The 22593-nt window shown below is 38.1% G+C and overlaps 1 protein-coding gene across 1 annotated transcript in view; it reads right to left on the bottom strand.

Annotated features, from left to right (window-relative positions):
• Positions 1 to 22593, bottom strand: part of TAF4B (TATA-box binding protein associated factor 4b) — a 70886-nt gene that overhangs the window by 38517 nt on the left and 9776 nt on the right. The window contains exons 2-10 of the mRNA XM_063299215.1: positions 20318 to 20466; positions 18246 to 18350; positions 15679 to 15837; positions 15466 to 15588; positions 13447 to 13536; positions 10310 to 10999; positions 6209 to 6344; positions 5054 to 5159; positions 517 to 686 (exon numbers count right to left, since the gene is read on the bottom strand). Coding sequence (XP_063155285.1) covers positions 517 to 686; positions 5054 to 5159; positions 6209 to 6344; positions 10310 to 10999; positions 13447 to 13536; positions 15466 to 15588; positions 15679 to 15837; positions 18246 to 18350; positions 20318 to 20466 — 1728 coding nt within the window. The remainder of the gene's footprint in view (positions 1 to 516; positions 687 to 5053; positions 5160 to 6208; positions 6345 to 10309; positions 11000 to 13446; positions 13537 to 15465; positions 15589 to 15678; positions 15838 to 18245; positions 18351 to 20317; positions 20467 to 22593) is intronic.

The following is a 22593-nucleotide window of genomic DNA, read 5'->3' as shown; positions in this document are numbered from 1 at the left end:
TAAGTAGCTGAGGGGAAAGTCATAAACATTTATCATCACAAGGTCTTTAATTCAACCTTTTACTTCTTTCAAGAAAACCACGCATGACAGACATAAGAAGCTCAAAAGATTTAGTACTTGCTTGCAAATGTGTCAATTTCCTGACCAAATAGGTAAAACGGTACTGGTAGATTCTTCTCCATTGTTTGTCTCATATATTTTCATTCAGAATCTATTCAAAAACACCCTTCTGGAATTCCGTTCACATTGGCCTCAAAAAAATATCTCATACAATGCCAATGCAATGGCCCTAAAAAGTAGCATGAAATAAACTTTTGGTGAAGGTAACTTCAAATACATGCCCTCTGTTTCTAAGATAAATGTTAAGAGTATAAATGGGTTCCATTATATCCATTTCAGCAGTGATATACCATCAGTTTACTGCTTTAATTGGGCAGCTTTACTTTGAAAAAGAAATGTGTTCCTTCTTCAAGCAAAGAACTGCATGTACCTTAAATTATTCTTCCAACTTCTCACCTTTTTTTAAGATCATCTTCTGCAGTGCCTCTGAAGAGAGGAGGAGCTTCTCTGGACCAGAGCACATAACAGCTCTGACTGCTTCAGAACTGGTTGCCAATATGCACGCATGCTCTTCATTCAAGTTAACACCAGCCATAGAAGCTACATCATTAATGTCATCTTCTTCCCTAAAAGCAAGCATACATTCTGGATTGGGTTATATAAGCAAATAAGACTGTTCCATTAAATAAATGGGATACTTATCAGTAGAAGAAATTCAGTTACTTCACTTATTTGGCACATAGTACTAAAATTTAGCATAAAAAGGCTCTAATGGCTTAGTATTGTTTCCTTTTCATTAAGAAACAAATTTAGGTGGCCAAAGAGTAAAACATTAAAAAAGGATCTATGGCCAGTCCTTGAAGGTCAAGTGAGACAGCCTAAAAACACTTGATATGCGAGGGTATTTACTCCCATAATTTTTAAAACCTTTCTGAACAAGGCAGTCTAATTCACAGTATGCTAATCCATAGTAGCTGAGTATGCACATCATGCTAAGCCAGGACCCCAAAATTCTATTACAGAATGAGGCAAACATGCAAATCTATAGTGTAAAAGTCAGCCTGTAACACCCAGGTTTTATCCAGAACAGTACCTAATAGAAATCCACAGACAAATACTATGGCACAACAGCCCTTAATATTGTTCTGTGAACATCAGCCAGAAGAGGGAAGTAGGGGAAAACAAGGAGTTTATTTATTGAAAATCTAAATGAATTGAATAATACTTTGAGAAGAATATTCCAGCATGGAGAGGGTGCTTGATCATGTTAGGAACAGCTGACAAACCTGCTGAGGAAGATTCATGCTCACTGATGCAGAACATTTGACAAGATATCAAAGAAAGATATTCCTTTTGATATGGAGAAATGGTATGGGTATTGTAAGATTATAAGATAAGCAGTAGGATTTTGTCTTGTTCAGATTTCTATGCATTAAGCAATAAGAAATAGGATAATGAAGTCTGGCTTGGATAATTTCAGTGAACTCTGCTCTGATCTGAATTTTATTTCAAAAAATTCAAAGCTTTATATTTTCCTACTAACCCAGGAAGAAATAAAGAACACTGTCTTCTATGGTTTTTCAAGTACTAGGATCAAATCTGCAAGCCAATGACACTTGTCAAATTTCTGGTGTGTAACTGGAAAAGCTTTTTCTAAGTCTTTAAGTTTGGAACATTGTTTAAAAAAATCCACTATGATTTTTGCAGGCAGTTGATATGAAAATGGCACATACCAAAAGGGAATCTTAGCTAAGTGACTTGAAGTATTTCAGACAGGTGTGGGAATTATAAATTTACAATGATCAAAACTAAGCTTGATATTCTGCTTGTTTTCTGCTTTATTGTCACTAATTGCTAAGCTATTTCTTGTACATCTCTCCAGAGAGAGAGAAAATCCCATACACTAAGTAGTAATTAAAGGAAAAGGGATGTGGTGAAGTCATGTTCTGACCAGAATATACACTTGACAGTTAAAAATCAGTACCTTCTTGTCTGACATTTCCTTATGCAGAAAGGCTGGGAGGAAAATGTATAATTTTTGTAAAGTACTATACACATTCTGCTGCTTGACTAAACACCCATATCACTTTGGACACTTTATACTGAATTTCTTCAAAGAGGGCACACTTCAATTTGGGGTTCATCTGAAAAGGATGTGTGGTCCTAATAAAAATCCACCAAAGGATAGCATTAGGATGTTCAGGATTTTAATGAGGCATATTTGACTGTCCACCAGAAAATGTGAATGGATATTTTCATCATCTAAGATTTAGCATGCTGTTATGTTTGGGACCAAATCCTTAGGATTACATAAATAGGAAACAATAAAACATTTCCTTCTTCTAAGGTAATATTTCTTAAACCTTTTGCTTTCAGGACCTTCCCACTTTACGTTGTTCATATAGGTTATATTTATCAATCTTTACTGTATTAAAAATTAAAATTGACATATTCGTAAAATATTTATTGAATCATGTAAAAATAACATTATTAAACCCATTAGATATTAACATAAAATTTTCATGGAAAATCTTACTTTTTTAACAAAAATAATAAAGAATGACATTGTTTTAAATTTTTACAAATATGTTCAATATCTGGCAAACAATTTTGATTCTGTGGATCTCTGAGAGGGTCTTGGGGGACCCCCCCAGTGGTCCTCAGACCATACTATAAGAAATATACTTCTAAAGTATTTGTGAACCATTCACACAGAGTGATATTAAATTATTCCATCCATTACAGAAGCCTATTCTCTCCACTTATTTTATTGATAACTTAGCTTATGTCTGTGTCCTCAGGTATCACTGATACTGATATAATCAATTATTTGAAGTGAAAACCCTTCTGGATCTCATTTAATAAATTTGCAAGTGGCAAAACTTCCATGAACTGATCAAGCAAGTCTTCAGCACCCTCTGCTGTTCAAATACTGAACAAGCACTTTTAATATTAATTACTCCATTGTTCTAAAAATAGGGACAGGTGTAATGAACAAGGCAAGAGGGTGCTAATCTGAATCGACATGGAATAATTTAGATTTAATCTAGGACCAGGCAATAGTACTATCAGATTTTAAATAGGTACATATCTATCATATTCAAAATAGCGAATACACTTTCATTTTTCATACTTAGAAGGAACTGACATATGGATTAAACCTCTTGATACTGAGAAGTGAACAGCCTCAGAAACAAGGTACTTGCTTCTGTTCTCCAGTGTGAACATAGCACTATTCATAGGAGAGATTTAAGAATGTTTTATAAAAAGAAAATTACGCATACATGTTCAAACTTCTGATACTTTCCTATGCAATGAAAATGGAGATTGAAGAAACAAACTACAGTTTCCTTTTCAGTAGGGAAAGTTGTTTGGCTCAGAAATAGAAAAGGTGAGGAAATGTGAACATCCTCACAAAACTGGTCTGCATCTCCTTAAAGGAGCCCCTTTTCCCTTGCTTATACAGCAGCTGCACAGTCCCAGGAAAATACAGGTAGTCCTTGCTTACCAACTGCCTCATTCAGCAACTGTTTGAAGTTATGAGAGTGTCAAGAAACAGCTTTGCGACCAGTCCTCACATTTATGATCGACTGAATGTCCCATGGTCTGTGATCGCCATTCGGGCACTTTGCAACTGGTGTGCCATTTATGACCATCGCAGTGCTCCACAGCCATGTGATTGCCATTTGCATGTTTCCCAACCAGCTTGCAACAAGCAGAGTTAATGGAGAACACAGAAGTAAAATCACAAGTCGCGGTCACATGATGCCTCACTTAATAACCATGGTGACTCATTTAACAACTGAATGGGAAGTGGTGTTGTAAGTCCATCACAGTCACGTGATTTTCTGCTTCGCAACCAAGGTGCTTAAAGACAGAGTTGCTGGTCCAATTGTGGTTGCTAAGCAAGGACTACCTGTATGCTTTTAAGCTAAGGAGCTGGCAACAGGTTATGATGACCTTCCAGTCCATCACTGCTTCCTTAACTAAAACATGTATTTCCCTAAAACTGCAAAGTTATTACATGAATCCAGGAAAAGACAAAGCTTCTTAAAGGAGATGACGACAGGTACAACCAGGGTGCCCACATCCCATTCAAATCATTGTTTATACTTGGGATCTGAACAGACGCACATCATTACTTTCCTTTGACCAGACAATTAGAGCTTTCTGTGCAATCTGTTAATAAAGATGCATGTTTTAATTAAATCCTATGTATCATTCAGTAATAGTAGTATGATAATCCCCCTGAAATATATAAAAAATGTTCTGCTATCTACTGGAAAGAGTAAGATTTGTAAGGCTGAAAGTAATCTGACATCAATCAGCTGAAGCACAAACATCTGTATTATTTATTTATTGGAAGACTTCATAATAAGTTGTTCCACTTCCTCACCCCAAATTTCTAATCAGTTCTCACACTTGATTACATGTTATACAGTATATGTTTTGAGTATATTACCATATTAAAAACTAATATGCAATAATTTTCCTTAAAGTTTATTTAAAACTGTTCAAGCAATTATACTGGATAGAAAATATTCCCAGATTTTATCATTCAAATTCGAAGGAATATGTTAATAATTGCGAATTTTGAGGCTTCATAAACTGTCTTCTTTAATATCTTCAGGACACTCACACTGATATTTTGCATTTGATTTAATACATTTTTCAATAGTAACCAATCTGATTTGTTTATTACAGCAGTATATGTACTAAAGCTATCAGTTAACCAAGTGAAACCTTGGGCTTTGTGCTCCTGGAATCCAATGAAAGCTGCAAAGAGTTATTATTTGAAACAGCTGCTAGGACAAAATCTTTAAGTCTCTCCCCCCGCTCCCCAATCATCAACTCTAAATCTTTGAAGCAAGGAAGTGAGGACAGTTATCAGAAATCTTAAATATTTGCTGAGGTGCACACACCCACATGCACACACACTCACAACTCAGGCTTCCCTGTAGCCACATAAACTTCTGACTGCTTATTTTTTTACCTGAAGGATGTTGTTCCACTCTCTCTTATTTTATTTCTCTGAACAGGAGATGCTTCAAGCGACAGAATTTTGTTTCCTGCCAAGGTAATTTGTTTCACAATGGAGCCTAAAAAAAGATAAACAATCCACAACAGAAAGCAAAATCCAAAATGACATTCCGCAAATACACAGAAAACGGCAAAGGCTATATCCAGTTCTAAAGTGGAAATGTATACATATGTCAAGGTCAAAAATCCACTGTATTGGTATTATCTCTATAGTTATTCTACCAGGACATGGACAAGAGCAATATTCTTTATAGGCATTAAGGCTTTACTAAAGTATATAAGTCACCTCCAAGTACAGGTAATGAAAAAACATTGAGTAAAAGGAGGCAATTGTTCAGATAAAAGCAATCAATTTTAAGTAGCCTGTTCTTTCTTATAGACAAGCTGCTGAATGATTTTTTCAATGCAACTGAATAATTACACTGTTCATTTGTTGATCAAGTATTGTGCCAGTATGCCTAACTCCTGGGATAACACAATACTTTTCCATCAAGGAAAACCATTTCCAGCATGGCACACTCCAGCTGTGGGAATGCTGAGAGCTGCAATCCTAACCCATCTGAGCTGTATTATTATATCTACTCCTTACAAGTACCAAAAGGCATGAACCACAGCACTTATTAAACTGTATTATTTTTTTAATCTATCCCTTAGAGCCCTATCAGAATGCATTTATAATCCCTTTAAGATTTATGAATATTAGGTACCACCACTCCAGCAACACAAGAAAATAGTTTTTCTCAAATAGGTGCAGCAACAGATCATAGCTATATTTCTGCAGCGATTCTGTATCTATTACCCAGAAATTTGATAAGGGGCTAATAGAAACTGCTAGGATGAAAGTCATCCTCCAAATGGTTCATCTTTTAGAGAGCCATAATATGATTGCTATTCTCAATACTCCAACTTCTCACCTTAAGTCCAAACTCTATCCTAGCAACCTATTTAATTTTAAAAACCCAGTCAGACATTTATTTTGTCAAATTTCTCTGCCGCCCATCTCTTATACAACAACTCTTGACATGATGCCAAAGCATGTTGTAAACCTAAAAGTGTTGTCCATTTGGTTTAGGGGAAGTCATTGTTCAGCCCAATGTTAGAACCATACCTGCAGGAAGATGTCTACCTTGGATAAAAGCATTCAATGGCATTTTTTCACATAACTTGTTCACAATAGGGAGAGTAGAAACCTGCTGATGCTTGGCCACATTTCTTAAGATGCTTCCAGTTGGTTGCTGGACTACCTGAGAACAGGGAGGAGAAATATTGTTACATTTATACCTCCTTTTAACCAGAAATAAAATCAAAGGCTACATTACGCCAAAATGAAGCAGAAATGTGGGTACAGATTGCAATAGAGGCATCTGAAGTCTGGTATCTGAATTATGACTCTACCCAGTAATTCTGTTAAAATCAAGGGACTCCAACATTTTTGGCCCGAGAGGCACATTTGCAATTTTGAATGTACATGTGTCGTAAATATTCATACAAAATGGCTGCTATGAAGTAGATAGCTATGCCCAAAATGGCTTCCATAGTGGATATGATCAGTCATACACATCCATTCCCTAGAAGACAAACCCTGTGAGGTTGCTTCAAAACCCACCCTCCGGATGCTCCTTCTTTCTCCCAACTTTATTTTATTTTCCTGGACAGATAAGGAGACATCTAAACGAAGTGCCAGGCTGCAGCCATTCACCATTTTCTAAAATAGATGATGCTACAGGCTGATGCTTTGCAGCATACCTGCTTTTTGACATTCAAAATTAAGAAAAAAAGGAAAGCAGGTAAGAACAGTGAGTGTGGAAGGCACCTGAATGCCACCTTCTGCACATGTTCAACTCTGATGACATGCACATTTCTTCTAGTGAAACTAACACACCTAATTCTATTTTTATGCAGAGTCCTACATGAACCTATCCATAAAACTGAGTCCTACTGAACCTCTGTTCAACATTTTACCTAGTTGTTGCATGAAAGTTATGGATCTCTGAATATCTGATGGCATCTTACATTGCATCAGAACATTGCTCAGTATTTTCTGTCTTGAAACTATCAATGCTACCTCAGATCAAGCTAGTGTCTCTCAACCATTTAGGAAAACTCAAGAATGGGACTTTAGAGCTTTTACATGCACAGCAGATGCTGCCACTGAGCTGACTCCCCAGCCTGGATGGTAATCTTGTTTCTTTTAGGGCTTAGATGCCTACTGAAGGGTTTGTTATTTCAATATGTATCTGGCCTCTGTTTTTTTTTTTCCTTCTTTGATTCTGAAAGGCTCCTCAGGAGTTTTGCCAAAAGAGAATATAAGTGTCTAAACTACAGTAAATTTGTTTCCTGATTAAGTGAAATCAAGGCTCTTTACTGATAAAAATTTTAAAGGGCTAACTGAAAGCTCTTGTGCTTTAAAGGCATGATGTACTAAGCCAACATTTTAATGATTAAAAGTTCCTTTAACCTTTTTCCTGCTGCCAAAAAAATACCCAAGAGCTTTCTAAAATTGAAACACGGGACCAAACTTTTATACTTCATTAGAAGAGGAACTGAGCATCTCCCCATTTCAACCAAGAAGGGACTAAATTAACCACTTGGAATACCCAAATAAGAAAAAGGAACAACAGCAATTAAGTCCCTGAAAGCACAGAGTCAATAGAGAAAATGCTGCAACAAATCAAACAGCAAAAGTTACCCTTTGAACTGAGAGAGAGACATAGACATACCTTCCCTGCCAGTGTGAGATTTTCTTCTTTTTTGACCTAACCCATCTAAAAGGGCTAACATCAATCTTGAAAGTCTCTTAGAGACTAAAGGACCAATGCCATATGAAATGGGGTTGCTAAAAAGCAAAAGTGAGCACAACCCTAAGTTGTACAACATATCTGCTGAGAACTGAAGGAAAAATTTAATATAAAGAAGAAACAATGGCATCTGAAGGGAAGGAGACAACCAGAAGACTGAGAAGAAAAAAGCAGGATGAGGATGAAAAAAACTAAGAAAAAATGAGCTGAATTTATTACTGCATCAGGCCTTCTCTGGAGGATATAGAGCTATCCTACAATACCAATCTGAACTTCCATTCAAATGTATCAGAAAGCAATACATTTCAGACAGACATGGAACTTAGAAAATGATCTATGCTCAGTCTTACAGATGCCAACTGCACCGCTGAGAAAAAAATTATTCATTGCTCTACCCTAGTGTTTCTCAACCTTGGCAACTTTAAGATGTGTGGACTCCCAGAATTTCCCAGCCAGCATGTCCACACATCTTAAAGTTGCCAAGGTTGAGAAACACTGCTCTACCCAATAAGAATAATTCTCTAACCTTCAGCAAAAAGAGCAAAAATTGTCTTTTTCCTTCCTCCCTGTGTTGGATTAGTGCAGTCAGAAAATAATATAGAAAAGTTATCAAGAAAAATAGAACTGTTACTATCAAATTGTGGGTCTGGCCAAGTATTCAGAATTCAGGGAATTCATTAAATCTCTATCTTTAAGATGCTTTATAATAGTTTTATTACTTTCAATTATGATGCTTAGGTTTGTGCTGTTTTTAATGTTTCATTTTTGTGTCTATTCCCCTAAAGTTCTCTTTTGTCACAAAAGGCAGGAGCTACAATTTTTTTAAAAATAAATACTTTTCAGTCAAGACAACTGAATTGGAACAAGCCTCAGTTTCTCTTAATGAAGTATATGAGCTTAACCTCTTCCTGTCTGCTTTCACTCCTGGTGAACAAGTGCAAAACATTCATTTCTCTTGGGCCTGAAAATTAAAAGCAAACTGAAAGTAATAAAAGCAATAGATCACCACCCACAGCAACTTATACACAGTACATGTCTAGTCTTGATGCAGAGAATCCATATGGTGAAAGGTTTCACACTGCTCCCAGTTGTATTTTCAGTGTCTGATTATCATAACACTTCTGCTGCTTCAGTTCATCCCTGATGCTGTAGCTTCTCTCCTGTGCTCAGGTAATACCCAGAAGGAAATGACAGGCTTTTCCTAACAATTCCCCAGCTGCTTATTCGTTGTGCCTTCATAACACACAGCAGTATACCAAAGGAAATTCTCATTTCTGGCTTCTACATATCCTACATATTCCCACTGATTCTCTGCTTAAGGACCAGAGTCTGCTATCTGACAATTTTGCTAGATACTTGAAGATCTTGCCCACTACCTGAATTCCATGTTATAGGAGGAAAGATCAAAAGACAACTCAGAAGCCAGAAAAATTTGGCAGGAGTGTCCTTGGTCAGGTTTAGTATCAAAATTGCTTGTGCCACCATTAACACTCTGGCTATACACCTAACCTATTAAGTAAACCATGGCTTAGTACAAAATCAAAATGGAACAAACCCCATTCTGGTTTAGCATGATGCATACTCTGATATATCCCAAGACTGATCTCTTGCTCCGTATTAATAGCTTCTTTTAATACAGGTAGTCCTTGGTTAATGCTGGTAATTGGGACCAGGAACTCCATCACTAAGCAACACGATCATAAAGCGCGATGTCACATGATCGCCATTTGTGACCTCCTACTGGCTTCCCCATTGACTTTGCTTGTCAGAAGCCGGCAGTGAAGTTGCAAATGGTGATCACATGACTGCAAGACGCTGCAACTGTTGTAACTGAGAGCTGGTTGCCAAGCACCCAAATCGCAGTCACGTGACTGCGGGGATGCTGTGATGGCTGCAACTTCAAGGACTGGTTGTAAGTTTCCTCCTTCAGTACTGTTATAACTTCGAATAGTCAGTGAATGAATGGTCATTAACCAAAGACTACCTGTATGCTACTTAGATACTATCTAGGTAAAGCATGTTTATTTATTAAATTTGTATTCCACCACAATCACAAGACTCTCAGCAGCTAACAAGTACTTCATTGGCATAGATAAATAAGCATTCATAAATTTCATTGAGGAAGAGCAGAATTCATAACCCTGCTTGTACAGACAGAGGCATCCTCCAGGGAGGGTAGAGTAAGGAAAATATTTATGTACTTGTGTCAGAAGTTAGGACACTAGTACATAAGGGTGTCCTGCATGCCATCATTGTTTTTACACCATGATGGCTTACTGCAGATGTCTATGTGAAGAGACAGAATTGCTGGCTGAATTGTACTGTTGAGAATCAGTCAATTCAAAAGGCCCAACTTCTGCAGTACACAACACAGAACATTGTAGATGAAGTATCAAGCAAAGTTCTCTTACCAGATGTTTTACCTTTACAGCCTGAGGAGTCTGAATTGGCTGGGGAAGAGCAGAATTGGGATGGGCAACCCTGATAGATATTGGTGTCCCAGCAATGGGCACGACAGATTTGAGAGTTGTGGTTACTGATGTAGCTGAGGTTGCTGTAGTAGTCAAGACCAGCTTTGCAACTTCAAGAGATGTCATCACAGATGATGTGGCTGATTTCACAGAACTAGGAATAGTAAGAGTAGCTGATGATAATGTTGGGCTACAGTTTGGCTTTGCTACCTGAAGGGAATCTGTTGCTGTCTCCGTTCTAGTGGAGGCTGGCTGTATGGCCTTTGTGGTACTGATTCTTCCAACTAGTTGAGTGGAGAAGGTGCTGTTCTCATCTTGATAAGTGAGTGCCCCTGCAGCCAAGGCACAAGCTGGCTCAACAAGTGGAAGAGGTGTAGAACCGCTTGTCACAGCCGTGCAGGGTACTGAAACTGAAGTCTGTGGAGAAGACATTTGAAGTGGAGAGCTAGGGACTGGTGTTGCAGACTGAAAGGAGACTGTAGTCACAGGAGTGCTGTCAGCAACTGTGGAAGAAGTTGAGGATGCAGTGGGATAAGTAGAAGAAGCTGTCTGAGGCACAGATTGCTGAAGACATTGCTGTATAAAGGTCTCTGCGTTAGGCATTAATTGCCGTAAGGCAAGTAAACTTTTCTAGACAAGAAAGATGACAGAAAATCAGATTATTTATTTCATTGTTCCCATGCCACATTACAGTAAGTTAACATCTATGTCAGGAGCAAAGTCATCAATACACAGCTAAATTCAAAAGGATTATACAAGGCCTGCTTAATTCAGGAAGTTTATGTTCTCTGAGTTTCAAAAAAGCTTGCCAAGAATCAATCTATTTGCCTCTGTATCTCTGCAGTCATTCACACATTGTGGCTGAAGTCTTGGGTACATTGGTTAACATTAACATTTCTCAAGAAAATGCCCTGTAAATCTGAGCATTCACATGTAAACAGCTAGGTGCTGCCAGTGATTTGATGGAATTGTTTACCTGAGCCAGCATACCCTTTCTAGAGATGGAAGGCACCTATAATTTTTATCAGCAAATTGGAACTTGTGAAAAGCACAGAAGTGCATCTTCTTTTCTATAGAGCCAATTCTCTCTCTCTCTCCTTTGTTTCCTTTCAGTTTGACAAAGCAATTCCCATGTTTTGCAGCATCTCTAGTAAAATTGTTCCACACCTATATTGTAGCTTTAGCAAAAAACTGTTTTATGAAAATAATTGTGTTCATAATAGTAGCATTATTCTCGCATACACTGAACTTAGGTGGCCTGGAACTGTGTACTGAGCAGGGGCATCCATGTAATCACATTCATTCCTTTTCTATGAAGGCAGGATTCCCAGCTGAACTTCTAAGCATGTTCAATCACATGAGTTCAGAAACCACTTTAAGACTACTACAATGAACGCACAATGGTCTTAAGTGGGCCTTCCAGCTAGGTATTTTCAAGCAAATATCAATCCAGTGCAATATTCCTAGAAAACAGAAATGCACAACTTTTTCTTGGACAGAGATAGTTCTTTTTGTAGATGATGATGATGATGATGATGATAACAACAGTATAGCAGAGTTGCATTCCAAAAAGTAGTGGGCAAAGAAGCTGGGACAAAGCTAGATTTATGTCATTTCAAGCAAGTTTTGGATATATCTGACTTTAGGTATCTACATGAAGTCTTGGAGCTTCCGGCTATATCCCTTTGCTGCAGAACTGCAGTCTCATCAATATCAATAATACCTAATCTTAATGAGTTGTAACCATCTTTTCACTATAGAATATACTACTACTAAAAAGTAACTTAAAGTACATATAAATTGTCTGAATTTTTGAAAAAAGTTTTACAAATCTCAAGTTACAAGTCCATACTACAAATTAAAAGTAGCACTTGACTGTTGTTTTCTTAAGCTAAATATTCTTCACATTTCTCACACACAAGTCAGAGCAACTGGAGTGTAATTGTTTTAGGTAAATAGTAGGTAGGGAAAATCACTGATAACTAGAGTTGAAGTCAATTACATATACTTAAGCCAAGACTAAGGATTGTTATCACCTGTGCAGGAAGGTGGAAATGTGATCTTTTGCTTATAGCTTATATTTACTCAAAAGAGATGAGTATCAGTTCTAGAACAAATATTTGACAGGGAAAACTGTATGGTATCAAAAGCATGCTAAATTTTAAGCAGCCCTAAATTTAATATATTGGAGGAAAATTCTGAGAGTGCCTTGGACTGCAAGATGATCAAACCAGTCCATACTCCAGGAAATAAAGCCAGACTGCTCACTTGAGGGAATGATATTAAAGACAAAACTGAAATACTTTGGCCACATAATGAGAAGACAGGACACCCTGGAGAAGATGCTGATGCTAGGGAGAGTGGAGGGCAAAAGGAAGAGGGGCCGACCAAGGGCAAGGTGGATGGATGATATTCTAGAGGTGACGGACTCATCCCTGGGGGAGCTGGGGGTGTTGACGACCGACAGGAAGCTCTGGCATGGGCTGGTCCATGAAGTCACGAAGAGTCGGAAGTGACCAAACGAATAAACAACAACAAATTTAATAACTATGCAGAAACTTTTAGCTAAGGATTGCATCTTATCTCCAGGTTCATGGACAGAACCATACAAGCTGAAATGCACCCATCTGAAAGGAATGTAATTTAAAGGAAATTATTTATAAAGTGGGCTGTTTTTACCTGGTTTCCTTGCAACACCTAAGTGAACAGTGTGGTCCCTTAAAGTCATTCAGTGATAATTCAGCTTTGGTTTAGCCCAGTGTTTCTCAAACTTGGCAACTTTAAGATGTGTGGATTTAAAGTTGGCTGGATGGGGAATTCTGAGAGTTGAAGTTCACACACGTTAAAGTTCCCAAGTTTGAGAAACACTGGTTCAGCCTGTTCTCCAAACCCAGCCATGGTGTAATGCAGCTGTTATCAAAACATTGAGGGAAGGGAGGAATTTCATTAGCAAGTGCTTTCAAAGCTTCCTGTTGTTAAAAGTGCTCTCAGTTAACCAAACTCCAAATGAGATTTTCACCTTACCATTATCATAGTACCTGATACTTGAAACAAAAAGAATATTCATTAAGACATACCTTGAGAAAGGGAACAAGATATGGCTGGGGAGAAGACTTTAGTTCCACATACAGTTCTTTGGTAAATTCTTCTGGTTCAATTTTAGCTTCCTAGGTAGAAAAAGAAATTGTAGCACAAATGCAAACTGTAGCTCTGCTAGATATGCCTATAAGTAAGAAACATCAATTCACTTGCATTCTAGTACTAATTAATTCCATAAGCTGCAGATTTTCACCATACTTTTTCAATATAAAAATGTATCAGCTTGCTGTTAACAATATTCTCTTTCTAACCAATTTTCACTTATTAACAACAACAGTGGCAGATAAAGAAGGCAGATTTCTGAATAGTTTCAAGAAATTGGAAAATTTAAAGAAGTTGTAAAACATTTTTATAAAAAATGTACTTTGAGGGAGAAATTTCTTCTATGAAATATGCACTGTCACCTACCTAAACAAAGATATACTAGATATGGGCAACCTGATGCTCTCCAAAGATTTCAGATTTTAACCTCCATTAGGCCCAGTGTGCCTAAGAGTGCAGAGGTATGGGTACTGTAGTGCCAGTCATAGGAAAAGCAGCTGGTTGCCTACCCCCACACCGCAGTCACGCAGTGTACTTACTACTAGTTTAAAATATAAGAATTATAGCTTTACATCCTCAAATAAGATACTAAGAAAAGCAAATCCATGTGCATGATATTGTGTTTTTTTTTTCCTCCCTCCCTCCCATACCTAAAATTATAGCTATTTATAAAAGAGATTGCAAGAACTAAAAGTCAGTACTTAATCTGGCTCACTACAATGGAACAGAAATGTGAACACAGGAGTGTTGTTTCACGCAGTGTCTCTATTCTGGAATCATCTTACAAAATGGTACAAAATTATAGCAGAGCCAGGCTTTAAGCTATTATGATACTCCGGACTTAATAAACATACTTGCAAGTATGAGAACGAGTTTCCACATACAAGGTAAGTCCTTCTCTTTTTATCATGCAGCAAATCTATTTTTGGACACAGCAAAAACACCAATTCCCTTTCTTCAGAAGGTAACACTGAGAAGTTTTAATGTGATTTGACTTCTGCAAGTGAAGTACAAGTCAATCACAGACTAAAATGGTACCAAAAGGCAATTAATGTATAGATGCAAAGACACCTCTCTAATAATCTGAGAGTTGTTAGCCTCCCAGAGTTTATATATAAAATGTGCTCCCCTATAAATGTTCACAAAGATAAATACATACATACACACATGCTGGTGTAGGCTTTCCCAGCTGGTATCTGTTGGGAAGTGTTAGGCTTCAGGGTTTAGTGACCATGGTCTAGACTCTAGACAAGGGCTTCTCAACCAGGGTTCCGTGAAACCCTAGGGTTCTGCAAAATGTCATGGGGGTTCCCTGGGAGATCACGATTTAAAAAATTATTTCAAATTCACAGTAAAGAGGTAAGTTTCTTTATTTTTAGTTTAAGAACATTGTTAATGCATATATACAGGCCTACCCATGAAACAAATATAAATTTGTAACTTCTGGCCTATATTTGAGCTTGAATGTTCAGGGGTTTCCCAAGGCCTGAAAAATATTTCAAGGGTTCCTCCAGGGTCAAAAGGTTGAGAAAGGCTGCTCTAGACCATGGTCATTAAACCTTGAAACCCAACTCTGCCCAAATAAACAAACTAGGATTTTCCAGGATGAAATGACATCATGTGTGATCCCACCATCATATGAATGGGACAAATGATGCAAGTATGTAATTCATGTCACTTGTGTGATGACATCACGATGAACACATTATTTTAATGTCAATGTGGCTTTTCCTGGAGACCATGAACTTGCCAACAATGCTACATTAGTTAGCTGTGTTTTGTATCACACATGTAAGCACTGGGAGACAGATATTTTAAGATGGGCAGGAAGTTCTGGAAACTCCAACCAAGCTGCTTCAAACTGCAACCTCATGCACAGATGAAGTCCCACTGGAAACATTCCTGAGTAAAGACATTTAGGATCAGGATAAGAGTACTTGCAGATGAACTTTTACCAGCAGACTTTGAACCAGATTCTTCACATTCTGCCCCATCTGAGGTGCTTGGGGCCCACTAGATGCCAGTTTTATTAGTGTTGCAAGAAAGTTTTTGCACTTTTTCACATTTTCCAGCACTTCCTAACAAGAAAACAAAAGATTGTGAATTAGATCCTATCAAACTGTTATGAATTTGGTTATTTCTTCAGTCTTAGCCTATTTTGTACTTACTGTACAACTGATAGTCTGGGTGACTTTTGGGCCATCTGTGTCAGGAACTGGTTTTGAAGTGAAAGTCAATGTAGGAGAATCAGAAATAGGAGGCTTTGCTGATGATCCAACTATCAATGACTTTGTTGTTGAGGCTATTATATTTGTTGATGCTACTGACTGAAAGACATTCAACATACAAGTTACTTGTAACATTCCTGGCAGGATCAACAGACATTGCTGCATAACAAAGCTTATTTTCAAGGAAGTGAATTTTCCTTTGACTGATGTCTGACCTCTTAAAGAGATGTGAGGAAGAACTGCACATGAAATCAGGCACCCAAGAGAGGGTTTACTTCACAACAGTACCCAAGCTTTGGTTGTTGCCCTGAGAGAGACTCCGAAGACTCCTTCTCTCTGCATTTAGCAATGCTCACAGCCACACTAATGCTGGCATGTGATGATTAAAACAAAACTGAGTGTGCTAGATTGATTTTTAGGATAATTCTTTTACAGTGCTTATTTATGTTATTTTGACACTAATATTGCTTTTTACTGATTAGGCAATATTTTACTGATATTTTGTTTTCAAGTTTTGAAAATTACTGGATGAGATGGTGTTCTAAAAGAAAAGGCAGAGAAAGACTAGCATGAGTTTTTCTTCTCCACATCCAGTCTTCTTTGCCCTAACTTCTTTCCTTTGGACATCTGCTTCTTCCAGCCTCACAGAGAGACCTCATTTGCATGTCATCCAAATATATGATCTGGTTAGGGGAAGTATGTTATCTAAACCGAGCCCCTGGGTTGAACTGAAGTTAACTACAGCATTTTTGCTACTATCTGTACCCATGGTTTATCATACCTTTATTCATCTACATCAGGACAGGGTACATTATTGAAGTCCAAATAGGGAAATAATGGATGATTAATGTCTCATGTCTTGGCCTCTGGACATAAGAGACAGAAGGCACGATTGGCTGCCAAATGACTCCATCCAGCATCTTGGTCTTTTCTCATTCTTTATACCTCATGGGCACAATCATATCACCACAGAGTAACTGGGCTAACACAAGTTTCACTTTTCTTTTTCAATTCAAGCGTTAAGAGTCAGCGGGGCAATCACTGAAAAGGCATCTGGGATACTGGTTCACACTGAAGACTGGCAAGAAACCATGGCTAGCCACGATTTAGTGGCTGATTGTGTTACTGATTTGCTCCCTCCCTTCCCAGATTGTATCCCCTTACTTGATTCAATGCTTGCATAGCCTCCACATCCTGCTAAAGGCCCGCCTGGCAACTGCTTACTGTAGCAGTGAAGCTGATAGCCCTTTATTCTAGAAGGCGGCAGTCTGGTGCCTTGTAAAGGGACTCCAGACTGAGAGGAAGCAAGGCACCTTCAAAGGCTTTCCTATCTTACTTCTGGCTTAGCCAATTCTGGTAGCAAGAAGGGGCCAGTTGCATCTAGTTCTTGCTTCCTTCACGCACATAAAGCTGCAGCCAAGGGTTAGCAGTCACTCAAGCATTTCAACCAAGTATTTGTATCAGTTCCTGCTAGCAGGACTCTGTCTTACACCCTCCGACCACACAATGTTGGCTCTCATGGAAGGCCTTTCTACCCCTACACACCATTTTCTCTGAGCTAAGTACTAGCTGCTGCTGCTTCTGCTGATTTTTATTATTATTATTTTGTGCCATTGAGTCAATGTCTCCTGGCAATTGCCTGGACTAGTCCCTGCAGTTTTTTCTTTTCTTTTCTTCCCGCAGCTAAATCAAAGACAAATATACAGACAGCATATAGGTAGTCCTTGACTTACAACCATTCATTTAGTGACTGTTTGAAGTTATGATGGCACTGGGAAAAGTGACTTGCAACCAGACCTCATACTTATGACTGTTGTGGCACCCCTGCAGTCATGTGATCAACATTCAGGCACTTGGCAACCGGCATGTATTTATGATCGTTGCAGTGTCCGGGGGTCATGTGATTGCCATTTGCAACCTTCCTAGCTGGCTTCCAACAAGCAAAGTCAATGGGGGAAGCCGGATTTGCTTAATGACCACAGTGATTCACTTAATGACCCTGGCAAAAAGGTCATGAAATTGGGCGTGACTCACTTAACAACCACCTTGCTTAGTAATGGAAATTCCAGTTCCAATTGTGGTCATAAGTCGAAGACTACCTGCACCTAAAGCCATAGCTACTACAAGCACACGTAAATCCCCAAAAAGCTTTGCAAACTTCATTAACTGAGAAACAGAATCTACCATCTCTGATGAGGCTGATCACCTTATTGCTGCACATCTCACTAGAAACTCAGAAGCGCTACTCCCTACAGTCAAGTGTTCAGGAATATGGAACAGCAAGTGCGCGTGTGTGTGTATGTGTGTATATATATATACACACATACATATACATATACATATATATAGGCTTTTTGCAGTGGGGAAAGACACATTTGGGGGTGCAGGTCCAAAATTAATATGGAACTGCATATTTTAAAATAACACTTTTCATTAGATTTGTGAGCCACTGTAATAAAAATATTAGCTAGGTGAGTAAAAGCCAGAAAACAGAACGGAAATCATACCTGAATTACAGCAGGCTTCTTAACAGTAGAAGTTACAGAATGAGTTGCCCAAGATAGATTTTTAACAGGAGCCGTTAGTACTTTAAGTACCTGAGTTCCAGAACTCTTTCAGGAAAAGAAACAAACAGATATAATAGGAAAAAAAGCAATCACATTTCAAGGTAGTAGTCAATAAAAGGAATTACATTTCAAGTTAGTAATCAATGGAAGCTGGAAATACAAGTACTGCTTGCTTAACCACCACAATTGGGACAGGAATTTCAATTGCTAAGCAAAGTGCTCATGAAATTAATCTGACCTGATTTTATGACCTTTTTTGTGGTGGTTGTTAAGCGAATCATGCTGTTCCCCATTGAATTTCCTTGCCAGAAGCTGGCCAGGAAGGTCAGACCATCAGAAACCGTTAGGAGCACCTGTGGATATGGACTTGAGAAGGTTCAAAGGGCAAGGGATTTCATTTTCACCGAGGGTTCTTAGTTTGAATTTGCCCGCGCTTTTAGTAGTCTCAGCTTTCTTTGTGATCTTGCATACTGTTCTTTAATAAATCAGATATCCTTAAACTTCTGCTTGTGAGTCTGATGATACTTCAGAATAGGCAATCATTACAGTGCCCAAATCGCGATGATGTGACTGTGGGGATGCTGTGATAGCCATTAAGAGTGAGGACCAGTCATAAGTTGTTTTTTTCCAGCACTGTCATAAGTCCACACCATCACTAAATGAATAGTTAAGTGAGGACTGCCTGTAATTATCTGCTTTGGCATAATAATGGTAGCACCGCCCACCCGCAATTTTTTTATTTTTGTGTAAGTTGTAAACTTCCTTGAGTATTCAACAGGAAATAAATAGGGGAAATAAATAATGTAATAATTGCACAGAAAGATCCAAATGCATCCAAGCAAATGTTCTAGTATTCAGGGTAATGCAATAGGTTAGAGCAGAGATGCTATAGTTAATCTGCATTTGAACTGATTACACAAGTACAGACAGCCAGTGTGGTGTAGTGGTTAAGACCAGTAAGGCTAGAAACCGGGAGACCGTGAGTTCTAGTCCCACCTTAGGCACAAAGCCAGCTGGGTGACCTTGGGCTGGTCACTCTCTCTCTCAGCCCTAGGAAGCAATGGCAAACCACTTCCAAAAAACCACACCAAGAAAACTGCAGGGACTTGTCCAGGCAGTCTGAGAATTGGACATGATCGAAAAGATTAAAAAAACAACACAAGTACACATTCATGTTGGCTTACATGCCAGAAAATGTTTTTAAAAGTGCAGATTGTTAACAGATACGATCACGGGAAAAGAGTAACAGTGAAAAAATGCTTCTGTTGCACTTCTATTTTACTTTCTTCCTTACACTGTAAATGTAGTAACTTAAATTGTAATAACAAAAGCAACAGAAATCCTAATTCTAGGGATTCCATATCCACAAAGTTGCATGATACAAACAAAGGAGCCAGCAGTTTGGGGAGATGGGTGGGCATAAGTTGAAAATACTCTGGACACTCTCCAAAAATGGCTGCCATGGAGGATATGGGCAGTCACAACACACAAATTTACTACAACACAAGCTAGGAAGATTGATTCCCACCATCCATTCTAGCACACTGGTGCTCTATGCCACCACTGCTTAACGTTGCGTTTGGAGCTGTAGGCCTACTTCCAAATAAAGCATTTGGCTGTAATCAGTTACCATCTTCACTCTCTAAGAATATCTATGGGACCAATATGAGGGCCTAAAGCAGTGTTTCTCAACCTTGGCAGCTTGGAGATGTGAAGAATAGAAGGCTGACTGGGGAATTCTGGGAGTGGACCTCCACACATCTTCAAGCTGCCAAGGTTAAGAAACACTGGCCTAAAGCATTCCTGTGAAGGTCAATAATGACAAAGACTGATAGTCATTTTCTTATGTTTAATTAAAAGAATCTGAAAAAAAGTCAGAACAGGGGCTGGTGGACACTATTAGGAGTTACACTGGTGCCTTAAGTTTCATGTAGCCTAACCTCATACTAATCTAATTCCCACAGGAACCAAGAACAGCAAGAACATTTAAGAAATTCCTGGTAAGGAATTACCTGTACAGGCTGAATTTTGATTGTAGGTGCATTTAGAGGTATTGACCATCTTACACTGGTGTTATTTAAGGCCTGACTCTGAGCTTGTAATAATGCTTGTTGAGATACCAACATTAACTGACCGGTATTACTTCTGACCAGAATCATTCCTGCAAGAGAACACACTGTCAGATTTCCAACTATTCATCCTTAGCAAACAACAAATACATTTTTTTGAGTTTAGGGAGATTCAAACATGAAAGAAATACCATTCTTTACTGTATTTAAGCCAGAAGTTATGTTAAGATAAGAAATACTGCACTATTTTAGCACTCCTGTACAATAGTACAATTTACTTCTGCAGAATTTTTAAAATTATAGACAACTACACTTTTTGCAGTGTCCCAGCTAGTTACGATAAATGTGCCTAATATTTTGACTTCACAAAAATCCATCAATCATATTTAAGCAACAAGCAAATTCAGAATTAATTTGCTCACAGATCTTCACAGTCAGAACTTGTGAAATATATCAATATTTCAAAGTTTAAGTATGATCAAGCTTAACAGCTTGGCTTATTCCTAATTTTATGCAAATTAAAGATGGTTCACATAAGAATGTTGGCCTTGTTTGACACTAGAAAAACAGAGTAAAAAAAGATAGTCTTGGCTATATGCAAAACACATGGCTACATTTGCATTTATAGTTTTACTGAATAGTAAAGATCAATTGGGATGTTCTGTCCCAGTGAAGGATTTTATATGCTGTCTATACAAGAGCAACTGGAAAACATTTATGTTTTAGTTAATCTTTATGCATTCATAAGCAGATTTCCCCACCACAACCAAAGAGTTAATAATATAAATCCAGAAAAATTCCCACCTGGGCTGGAAATACGTTTTTTCCCCTCGAATGGCCTGAGACTGGGTGCAAGTATGAATTATTTTAAACTAAGGCTGTAACTTTCTGCCCTGCTTGAGCAGCACCAAGGGCGTGTTTGGCAACTCTGGTATGTAACTAGGGGAGGCAGAGCCAAATTTCTTGTAGTTTAAAAAACGTACACATGAGGGGACATTTAAGGAGCTGAATTCATGCCCCAACCTATTTTGCCCATGAAAAACTCCCAAACAATAACATCTGCCTGATTTTGGAGGAATTGCCATTTTTAAGGATTCACCGAGTATGGTAAGTCATTTGTTTTACTCCTTAAAAACCCTCCAAACTATCTCCCCCTCCTCCAAAGTAAAACATATTCAGCTCCATCAACTCTGGGATAACACTGGGGAGCCATACTCTTTCTCCACATGGTGTTTCATCTGGATCAGTCCACCATTTGTATACTATGGAAAACAAGATAGCTGCACAAAACACTCTTTTCACACCATGCTATTTATTCTTAATATTAACTGTTCTCAGATCACATTTTAACAGAAATAGCTATTCAAGCATACCTTAAAACATCTTTTTGACTAAAGTGATTTACATTGTTAAAACATACTGTGCATGAACATTTTCAAGTATAGGAAAGTCCAGATTCCTAAAACTCACCATAGTTATCTGCTTTTCTATAGCAAAAGCTGAAGCCATAGGTATATTGTCCATTTCTTTACAAAAACTACCATATCTCCACCCCACTCCACCCCAACTTCCAGAAGAAGTTATACATACATACAAAACACTGTGCAATGCCCAGGATCCCTATCTTGTCAACCTTGGACTGTTGAAATTAATCCTGAAAATTCCTCCCCCCATAAATTGCTCCATTTGACATACTTGTGTACATGTGTGAATAGATGCATCCACATTCACCTGCCAGAAGATACAACTTCAAAGGAAAATGCATAATTAAATAATAGACTAAAATTAATTGCTTATAATTAATTAATTACAAGGTACTCTTTTATAAAACTAATTGATCTGTCATTTGCATATACTAAGCATTCATCTTTCACAGAAACACACAGGGATACACACACACACACATTTCTCCTTCCAGCAGAAACAATGAAGAACAAAAAAGCATTATGGAGATGCAGGAAAAAAAATGGAAGCAGAGAAGAATGGATAGACAAAACTGGATAGAGGTGAAGTCAGAGGAAGATAGAGCTAGATGGGGAAAAAAGGAAAGAGAAGCTATCTTCAAGCATCGCAAGTAGGGTTAAATGTCACCATGCAAGCAACCCCAGCGAAGGGAAAGCTAGTCTTCAAAGGCATTCCATGAAGACTAGACCTCCCATCTTAAATTATAATGAAGAAAAAAAACCCCTCCTGTTTAATTGAGCTACGACTATGGCTTT

The sequence above is a fragment of the Candoia aspera genome, chromosome 3, assembly GCF_035149785.1.
Source record: "Candoia aspera isolate rCanAsp1 chromosome 3, rCanAsp1.hap2, whole genome shotgun sequence".
In the NCBI taxonomy this organism is placed as follows: Eukaryota; Metazoa; Chordata; class Lepidosauria; order Squamata; family Boidae; genus Candoia; species Candoia aspera.
The sequence above is the reverse complement of the archived record's forward strand: the minus strand, read 5'-3'. Positions and strand labels throughout refer to the sequence as shown.